This window comes from Microplitis mediator, chromosome 4 (genome assembly GCF_029852145.1).
Source record: "Microplitis mediator isolate UGA2020A chromosome 4, iyMicMedi2.1, whole genome shotgun sequence".
NCBI classification, from domain to species: Eukaryota; Metazoa; Arthropoda; class Insecta; order Hymenoptera; family Braconidae; genus Microplitis; species Microplitis mediator.
In genome coordinates, this window is record NC_079972.1 from 12,699,369 (window position 1) to 12,709,495 (window position 10,127).

Consider the following 10,127-nt stretch of genomic DNA (forward strand, 5'->3'; position numbering starts at 1 on the left):
AGTTTGTTTTTACCTATTATATTTTTTATATTTATAAATACAGCGGAATAAACTAGATCAATGTCACCAGCGGACTAATATCTGATCGCCATCTTGAATGGAATAATAACTTAATTGTTGTAAAGATTTGTCAAGAGGAATTTCATCTTTTGGTCTCTGCGAATTAATAATTAATAATTATTTTTAAAAAAATTAAACTTAAATATGTAGATTTTGAAATTTGATACTAACATTTGATGGAATAAGCGAGAGTTTAGGAATTTTACCGGCGATTTTGAACATTCGTTGAACTAAACCCGTTAGTTTTTGTACGTCCATGTCTTTCAAAAGTTTTTTTTTAACACTTTTAACTTTCGACTCGGCATTTGTGCTGACAAACTCTACAGTTATCACGTCAGACTTCATTTCACCTCCACCCGGCGGAGTAGAAATTTCAACAGCTCCATGCTCTAAAAAAAATAATTCAACAAAATTAATAACAAACTCACGAATAATTAATAAAATATTATTGCAATTAAAGCCATACTTTCAATTAGAGGTAAATATCGCGGATGATTTTCAATAAATTCTTTTCTTCGACTCTCATCGACATCTTTACCATCATCAGGATTCAGTAGCTTCCACTCTGTTGCATATGCCTTCAAATAATCATACTCAGCACCATTTCTTTCTTCTCGACTTATTTCAATGCCATTTAACCACTTTAATTTTGAAATACGCCCTATTATTGATTCATGAACTGACTCGTAATTATCATCATTAAATACTGGATTGTCACGTAATTTTAAATCTTCAAGACTAATTAATTTTTCTAATTCATTAATTGATCTCCACTAAAAAAATTTATTTGATTAATTAAGGGTATTCTCAGACAGTACCCTCCCCCCTACTTTTTAAAAATATGCAATGACTTTCAATTGTCATAACGGGTGTGCCGTCAACTGATCCCTACAAATTGATCCCACCGACATCTGATCCCATCAACAATCGATCGTCAATTGATTTTTATCAACAACTAATTTACATAATTTTACTTTTTATATTTACAACAGTGAGTTTTAATTACTCATGTCATAGTAATTAATTAATAATTAATTATTTTATGAATTTGTCAGTGGGATCCATTATCGTGTGATTACTTGTCGGGGATCAGCTGTCATGGAATCATCATAACGATATTCAAATTTTATTAATTAATTTAAAAAAAAAAATTAAAACCTAAATTGAAAAGAAGACAACTTGCACTCCGCTGCGATGTAGATTAAAAAAAAATAACTTACAGTTGTTATCAATCAGGAGTTAAACGAAATTTTTTAAATAAATTGTAGTCTACCAAATTTGAAAATTCAAATTGTGAAATTGACATGAAGATTTTACTGAAATTTATTTTCCAAATTTCGTTTAACTCCCACTTAATATCAACTGTAATTTTTTTTTTAAATCTATACGCTTATGAAAATTGAGTCATTGAAAATTTTTAAAAAGTGGGAGGCGTCTGAGAATGGTCTCCAAATAAAAATTGATAATTTAAAAATATAAAATAAATTAAAATTTTTACCTCATCGATACAATTTTTGGACAAATGCAATTGCCGAAGCGCAGGAAACGTTTTAGTCTTCTCCGTACCATTATCACATGTGAATCTTATTCGTTGAATTTTATTTGAGTTTAAATTGAGGTTTTCCAAGCTGAACAATCGCGATTCTGGTTACGCCGTCATTTTTAACTTTTTTTCTTAAGCTCATTTTATAATTTAAAATAATTATATTATTTATTTATTGCTCACCTTAATAAATTTCCTAGTTTCAAAACTTCATCCCAGCTACTGATACCATTTCCCTCGAGTGACAGATCAACCAGCTGACGTAGGTTTGAATTTCCTGGAGGCTCGTTCAATACACTGGCATAATTAAACGGTACATAGAGAATCCTAAGTGCTGGAAATAATGACGTGCACCACTCGATGTCCGACCAGTCATAATTCATTCGCGCCATTATCAATTGATTTACATTAATAAATGCATTACTCAGATCATCATCAATCTTTGTCGGCAATAAGTTTTCGCTAAACAAAAAAAATAATTAAATTAAATGAAATGAAATTATTTAAATAAATAAAATAATTACCTGACATCAAGACGCTCAAGTTTCGTCAATTGGGAACAAATATCAGCAACAATCTTCCAGGAATTAATTAAATTTTTCGAAATATCTAGTTCCCGTAAATTGGGACAGAGCTTTTGTAGTTCACCAGGAACCCCAGCACTAGATACTAATTGTTCTCTTAAACAAATAACTTTTAACTGATCAAATGCACTTTGTGTTTTGTTTACTTTTGAAAATCCAACCATCTCCAAAAATGGCGCGTTTATTTCACGTTTCAAACTAGACAATTTATCACGATCAACACCTGCCAGCTCGTCATCAACGAGACCATATCGCTGTCTTATTGACTCAGGACAAGAAATTCCTGTTTTAACTTTACCAGGACGAACAAATGACCCAGATGTTGGATACCTTTGAATATTAATAAATCATCAGTGTAATTTATAAACAAACTAATTATTTATTCAGTCAATACCTTGTCTTGAAATATTCAACGTCATGATAAGTGCCATTGTGCTTTCCTCGTGCCGGATCATCCCAATCAATTCCTAACCACAAACCATTTGTGTCAACAACTGGTCCAATGTAGCAAACAGTACCTGGATGTCCATCGCAATCAATACGATCTCCAATTTCATGACAACCATCACCGGTTCCAACCATCCTGTCAGACAGACGATTAAAAACCCGCAGATACTATTTGCTGTCAGCACCAAGACATCAACTGATTAACAAGTTGGTATTCAATGAATCTAACCGACAATTATCCTAAAGTTGGTATTTTTAAAACACGTACTGTACCTAGATGTAGTGTCCATTGATAAACCATCAAAGCAAGATGACAACAGCAAATAAAATGCAAAAAAAAAAATGAAAAAACAAAAAAATGAAAGAAGACATCAGCGCCATCGGCAGGATGAAATACGAGAGTGCATCGCACTCACTACTCATATATTTCTTAAAACAAAATTAAATTAAATAATTTCATTATAATAAACCAATTTACCCGTTAATTATTTTAAAAATAATTTTTAAAATTCAAGTGCGCAATATTTAAATATTACGGATTTATAATCATTTTAAAAACACCCGCCACGTTTAAAATCTCTTGTCATTGTCCGTAATTAAAAATCCTCATACTCTGTCTCCTTTCATTGCTTGTGTATGTATGTAGATATATGTAAGTATATATTTAGTATTACGGCACTTATATATTTGGTTGTTTAGTTGTATACCTATTGGACATACGCTCTTTTGGAGGTTTCTAGAAGTGAGAAGGAAAGAAGAACGACACTGAATACACACTAATACTAATAAAAAAAAATATATAAAAAATACTGTACTATACCAGTACAAGTGAACTATACAATCACCATCATCAACATCATCAATATCATCAGCAGTAGAAGCTAAGGCAGTAACTTGAGCAACCAAATCACCACCATCGTCGTGTTGTGTTGTATTACTGATTAAAAATTTAATTGATACACTTGGATACTTAAAATTATTTTTTTAAAATAATTTACACCCGTGCCAAGACTTACAACCCGGGTTCAGCGCGGGCATTATTTATCGTAAGAGTCCTATGTACGTAAAAATTATTTTACTTAACAAAAAATAATTATTTTTTATTTTATTTATACTTCAACTCAACACTCTTCCGGTTTTTTTTCTGCCGCTTAGAAACTCATTGGGCATCTTGGGCATTTTACTTTTTTTTTACTTTATATTGAACGTATGAATGAAAATACCGGGATTTTTTATGAAAAGTAAATTTATTAAAAATAATCTGTCATGTAAACTCGCGAGTTTGAAAAAAATAAGTGGAGAAAAATTAGGTTGTGTTTTTTTTTCTCATACTGGAGGTCATGATCTCCATTGTTCTGTAATTTGCTTTGCTTTGAAATTCAAAAATAATTGAGATGAAGATTTAATTTTTATGGTTTTAGAAATGTACGTCAGTTACTTGATACATTGATTTATTAGCATGCGAGTTATGTTTTGTTTGGTTAGACACCAGAAAGAGAGTACTAGTAACTTACGAGGTTAAGAAAAAATTTGTAATTATTTTTTAAATTATTAGTTGGGTTAATTTTGTTTGTTGGTTGCAGAATAAACTGAAAAAATGGCAGCATTGCCAAGAAGAATCATCAAAGAAACACAGAGACTGATGCAGGAGCCCGTTCCCGGCATCAGTGCGGTACCAGATGAAACCAACGCAAGATATTTCCATGTCATTGTGACTGGACCAGAGGATTCACCATTTGAAGGCGGATTATTTAAACTAGAATTGTTTTTACCAGAAGATTACCCGATGAGTGCACCCAAAGTTCGGTTTATCACTAAAATTTATCATCCTAATATTGACAGGTAATTTATTTTATTAATTTATTTTTAATCACTTGTTCCATTGTCTCGTTTGATTGAAACAAAAAAAAAAGTTTGTTTTCGTAATAATTTCTTATCGCAGTAGATAAAAAAAATAAATTATACTTTTAAAGGCGGCATTAAAATAAAAGATATTTAAATTAAAAGCAAATAATAAAAATATAAATGATTGTAGGCTCGGCAGGATTTGCTTAGACATACTCAAAGACAAATGGAGTCCAGCTCTACAAATAAGGACAGTCTTGCTTTCTATACAGGCACTATTGAGTGCACCGAATCCGGATGATCCACTAGCAAATGATGTTGCCGAACTGTGGAAAGTTAACGAAAGTGAAGCGATTCGAAATGCCAAAGAGTGGACACGTAGATACGCTATGGAAAACTGATCTCAGCCTTGTCGTTATTATCCACCATTAAACGTGTTGTTGTTGTTGTTGTTGTTATTGTCACCGTCAACAAGTCCGACAATTATCAGCGACTTAAAATAAATATTTTCCTGGCACACTGGTCTTGTACCGCACTCACCATCCGTGTCCACTATTTTGCTATGCAAATAAAGATAAATTTTTTTAAAGACAAAGAGTAAAACAATAAACAATACATTATATAATAATAATAATATTAATAATAATAATAATAATAATAATAATAATAAACAAATTTAACTAAAGAAGCTGAAGTAACAAATAATTAAACGCTGTAATTTATCGACAGCAAGTGATGGTTTTGAAAATTATTTTTAAATTAACAGTTTGATCTTTTTTCTTTCGAGTCCCCCGTTTTTTTTAGTAGATGATGTATAGACTAACAATTAATAAGCAACCGGAAAAAAATTGTGCTCTTTAAATTATTTGTAAACCAAAATAATTAAATGAGTGTGAATGTAGCGAACATCAGACAAATTTAAAATCATCAATAAATATAATTAATAAAATTAAATTTAAAAAAAATACGCATTCAAAAAATTTTAAAATTAATGAGTGCATTTTTTATTAATATTTTTTTTTAATTATTTATAATTTTAAATTTGTCTGATGTCTGCTACATTCACAATCATAATAATTGAATGCAATGCAAGCTGATGGTGATTTAATATTTTCATTAATCGACTTGCACTGCTGATAAATGTATCAAGTGCTTTCGTATTATTTTTTTCTTGAATTTTTTATTTGCGAAATTCTTTAGTAATTTAATAAAAGTATAAATTATAAAGATAATTAAATTAACCAACAAAAAAAAACGAATGCTTGACACGTGTTTTTCTTTTGAATTTATTAGAGAAGCACTCCATTAAAGCACGTTTTTTAAAACAGATTTAACACTAATATTATGCTTAACGTATAATTAAATTAATGACTAAAGAAGATTAATAATAATAATAATTATTATTATTTATAATAACAGCGACAATTCATATAGTAATTGATTGTGGGTAAAAGACGTAATTAGTCTTGTTTTTAAAATTGAAAATTTGTCGATAAAAACTCACGATCATGATGGCTGGATTAAAAACGAGTTAAATTGATATTAAATGCATTTGGTCATCGGGCCATAGATTCCAGGTGTACAGTATTAAGGATATTAAACAAGAGAACATAAATAATAAACTCAGCTGTGCTTATTATTAATAATGTACCCAGGTCTTGAAAAAAAAAAAAAAAAATCAATTCAATAACAATGTGGATAAATAATATTTGAATTTTTTTCTTCCGGTTTGTGATAAATCCGTGCTTTCACATCTCCTGTCCTTTTTATTGTACATAGAATTAATTTAAAATATATGATAATAATAATAATTATAGTCGCGACAAGTTTTCTTCTTTTTCTTTGAATGCATTTAAAAATTAATGATACTGAAGACAGCTGACGTCTAATAATTTTTGGATTTTTTTTATTAACAAATTAATTGAAAAAAAAATTAAAAAATGCACATGTAGAAAATTTAAAAAACTACAAGTGCAATTTTTTAAAATATTTTTTGATAATTCATAATTTTGAAAAAATTCCACAAATTATTAGACGTCGACTTGAGTATCATAAAAATTAATGTCGCAAGTAAAGTTGGATAATAAATAATTATTTGATCGATTGCTTGTCGGAAAAAGATAAGATGACGTTTGCATTTATCTTAAATACTCAAAGACGTCTGATGAATTGATTGATTGATTGAATGTTGCTTTAAAAATATGTAAACTCATCGTATTTTATAAATAAAATAAATTGAGTAATTAATAAAATAAATAAAAGGTTAAATAAATGATTAAATTTAATGAGCGAGTTTAAATAATATTTGATTAAATAATTCATGTAATCTTTTAGTGACTGTTTTTTTTTTCTTATTTCTCATTTTTTTGAATTCAAAATTACAGTTTATTGTTATCTTTGTGTGGACTAGTATAATAATAATAATTATTACCATATACACATTCAATAGCTCACTGATAATTTAACTTATAATAATACCACTCACAAACATTGATAAAGATAGTCGTGATGATTTTTAAAATTTATTATTTATTTATTTATTTTTTTAGTTTTTTAAATTTTATTGTAGCGTGCGTTTCACGACTTAAAGCTACAACGCAAGCCCTAGCATGGTAATAAGATTATTATAAATTAACGCGCGGGCTTTTTTTATATCCATTATCTTTCTCTCATTTAAATTATATAACTTACTCTTGCTCATATTTATATTTTATTAATTTTTAAATTCTTAAACGTAACATGACACTGAAAATTCACTTGGATCAATCAGTAATTAATATCCAAATGAATTTAAATACAATTCCCAATCAACTCGCGTTATAAATAAAATCGCAAGTTATTTAATTTTTTTTTTAAAACAACTTTACATAAATATTTAATTAAATTACAAATATCGCATTTTATTTTTTTATTATGCATCTTTTTAAATTTAATTATTTCGCATCAATTATTACTTTGCTTTCTATATAGAAATTATTAACAGCCGACGTTGATTTTATTATTTTTTTTTTATTATTAATTATTATTATTATTATTATTATATTATATTATTATTTGTTTTATTTTCTGTCATTCTAAATAATAAATGGAGAGGTGAGTATTGGCGCCAAGTTTAAAATCACTTCCACCGATATTCATCCGCCACCATTTAACATGATGTCGTAAAAAAATTCTTTTACATATATATCTCTGCTCTTTCTTTCATTATTTACTTTATTTTCTTTACTAATAATTATCAATAATATATATATTTATATATTATTATTATTATTAACTTTATATACTTCACACAAAATAAAATAAAACGAGCACTGTAATTTTCCGTGCGTACATGACTCGTGATAGACTAAAAATTTAATTGTAAAAGTATAAATTGAAAGAAGAAATTATAAAATTAATAATTAATAATTAATAATAGACATTGCAAACATACAAAAGATACTTAAAAAATATAACAGTATGATGAGCTGAGCTCGGTTACAATTTTTTATTTTTTTTTTTCAAGCAGGTCGCGATGCAATCGGAAATTATATAACGAATAAACATCTCGATAACGTCACGAGCTTTATTATTCATCGTTATTAATTTATTATTAATTAACATTATGGCATCCAGACGTTTGTTTTTTTTTTTTTTTAATATGCATTAGTATGGCAATTTTATAGATGAAATTATAATTTAATGCAACTTTAATAAAACGTGCATCGGTTATCAGTCAGGGCGGCTCAAGTTGATGGCTTATGAGTATTTTATCATATATTTAATATTTATATATAAATAAATAAACATACATACATATATTTATTCATTTATTTTTATACTCCGGTGTTATTCGCATTAATGACTAGATTATTTATTTTTTTAGCCACCCACCTACTATGTAACATCTTTTTTTTTATTTTGTTTTTCATTTTATCATATTTTGATCCCATAATATATATAATCATACCGGTCGAATTATATCATAAAAGATATGGATTCAAAATTCCCATGCCAGAGTTTTCTTCCATTCTTACAAGCGCATAAATATATTTATAGTTAATTATATATTCATATATATAAATATATATGTATATATAATATATTTATGTATAATCGTTTCAACAATTAATACCACGCGTATTAAAAACGTGTGTTAATAAATTAATTAATCAGTAGTATTATACATTGACGTTAAATTTAAAATCGATCATCAGATTTATTATCTAAAGTCCTCGCTTGCCCCGCACTCACAATTAATATATATATATATATAGATTTTTAGCTGATCAAACGAAAAAGTGAAAATTTATAAATATAATTTTTTTAGTGTGTCTATAATTTTTAAATAACGTTTTAATGATAAACTTACAGCTATGAGCGGTATCTAAATATGAAGAGCACCACCAGTGTATCAATTTAATAATTATTCATTTTTTTACTTTATTTATAAACTTAATTTTAAAATCTAGTAGAATTTGATTTATAATTTTTTTTTTACTTAATGATTCGTCTTCAGTCTGTGACAATTAAACCGCAAGAAGACTTAATAATAATAGAGCTTTTTTTAAATAGCTTTTCATTACAATTCTCTTTGTGTTTAAGCTATGGGAGATACTTACATTAATATATATATATATATATATATAATAATAATAATAATTATAATCATAATAATAACTACAATGAAGATGATAAGGCTTGGATTTAGCGTATGATACACGTTAATAAAAGCGTCACCGGCGGTTCAACGAGGTCACAAATACTTTTTTTTATTAAGGGAATTCTCAAACAATACTCCCAATTATTTAAAAAATATTTAATGAGCTTCAATTGCCGTAATCGTATCAAAATTTTATTTATCAATTAAAAAATTATTAAAGCATTAAGGGGATTCTCAGGCAGTGCCTCCACTTTTTTGAAATTTTCAATGACAACTGTCAAGCGTGTAAAAATTTTATTAATTAATTAAAAAAAATTAAAACCTTAATGAAAAAAAGGACAACTTGCGATTCCGCCGAGTAGATTTTTAAAAAAATTACTTACAGTTATTATCAATCAGGAGTTAAATGAAATTTGTTGAATAAATTTTAGCCTACGAAATTTGAAAATTTGAATTATAAAATAGACAAAGAAATTACTGATTTATTTTTCAAATTTCGTTTAACTTCCAATTGATATCAACTGTAAGTAATTTTTTTTAAATATCTCAGCAAAAATATCTTTTTGCAATTAAGGTTTTAATTTTTTTTAATTAATTGATAAAAATTTGATACGCTTATGACAGAGGAGTTGAAAATTTTTAAAAAGCAGGGAGTACTGTCTGAGAATGACCTTCATTAAAAAAAAGACAACTCAGTTACAATTGTCACCGAGATTTGCAAAAAATTACTAACAGTTGTCATCAATTAGGAGTTAAACGAAATTCGTAGAATAAATTTCAGTAAAATCTAAAATTTATTTACCAAATTTCGTTTCACTCCTAATTAATAACTGTAAGTAATTTTTTAAAAATTCTACATCTCAGCGCAATCGCAAGTTGTCTTTTTTTCAATTAACGCTTCAATTTTTATTAAATCAACTAATTAATAGAAATTCCAATACGGTTGTGACAGTTGAGTCATTAGACATTTTTAAAAAGTGGGGGCACTGTCTGAGAACCCCTTACA

The 10,127-nt window shown here is 27.6% G+C and overlaps 2 protein-coding genes across 4 annotated transcripts; one reads left to right on the plus strand and one right to left on the minus strand.

Annotated features, from left to right (window-relative positions):
* Positions 1–2: 2 nt before the first annotated feature.
* On the minus strand, positions 3–2,966 carry LOC130666629 (tubulin-specific chaperone E). Its single transcript, XM_057467812.1, has 7 exons — positions 2,582–2,966; positions 2,128–2,517; positions 1,787–2,065; positions 1,559–1,688; positions 527–833; positions 232–449; positions 3–156 (listed from the first exon to the last, which is right to left on the minus strand). The coding sequence occupies exons 1-7, from the start codon at positions 2,767–2,769 to the stop codon at positions 64–66; spliced, it is 1,605 nt and encodes a 534-aa protein (XP_057323795.1). The 5' UTR covers positions 2,770–2,966; the 3' UTR covers positions 3–63.
* Positions 2,967–3,044: 78 nt separating this feature from the next.
* On the plus strand, positions 3,045–6,764 carry LOC130666635 (ubiquitin-conjugating enzyme E2 N). 3 transcript variants are annotated; one of them, XM_057467822.1, is made up of 4 exons: positions 3,045–3,286; positions 3,367–3,693; positions 4,218–4,476; positions 4,670–6,764. In XM_057467822.1, the coding sequence occupies exons 3-4, from the start codon at positions 4,232–4,234 to the stop codon at positions 4,878–4,880; spliced, it is 456 nt and encodes a 151-aa protein (XP_057323805.1). In that variant the 5' UTR covers positions 3,045–3,286; positions 3,367–3,693; positions 4,218–4,231; the 3' UTR covers positions 4,881–6,764. The 3 variants fall into 3 exon arrangements, with proteins under 3 accessions (XP_057323805.1, XP_057323804.1, XP_057323803.1); XM_057467821.1 differs by having other exon boundaries at positions 3,375–3,693; XM_057467820.1 differs by having other exon boundaries at positions 3,045–3,268; positions 3,334–3,693.
* The last annotated feature ends 3,363 nt before the right edge of the window (positions 6,765–10,127 follow it).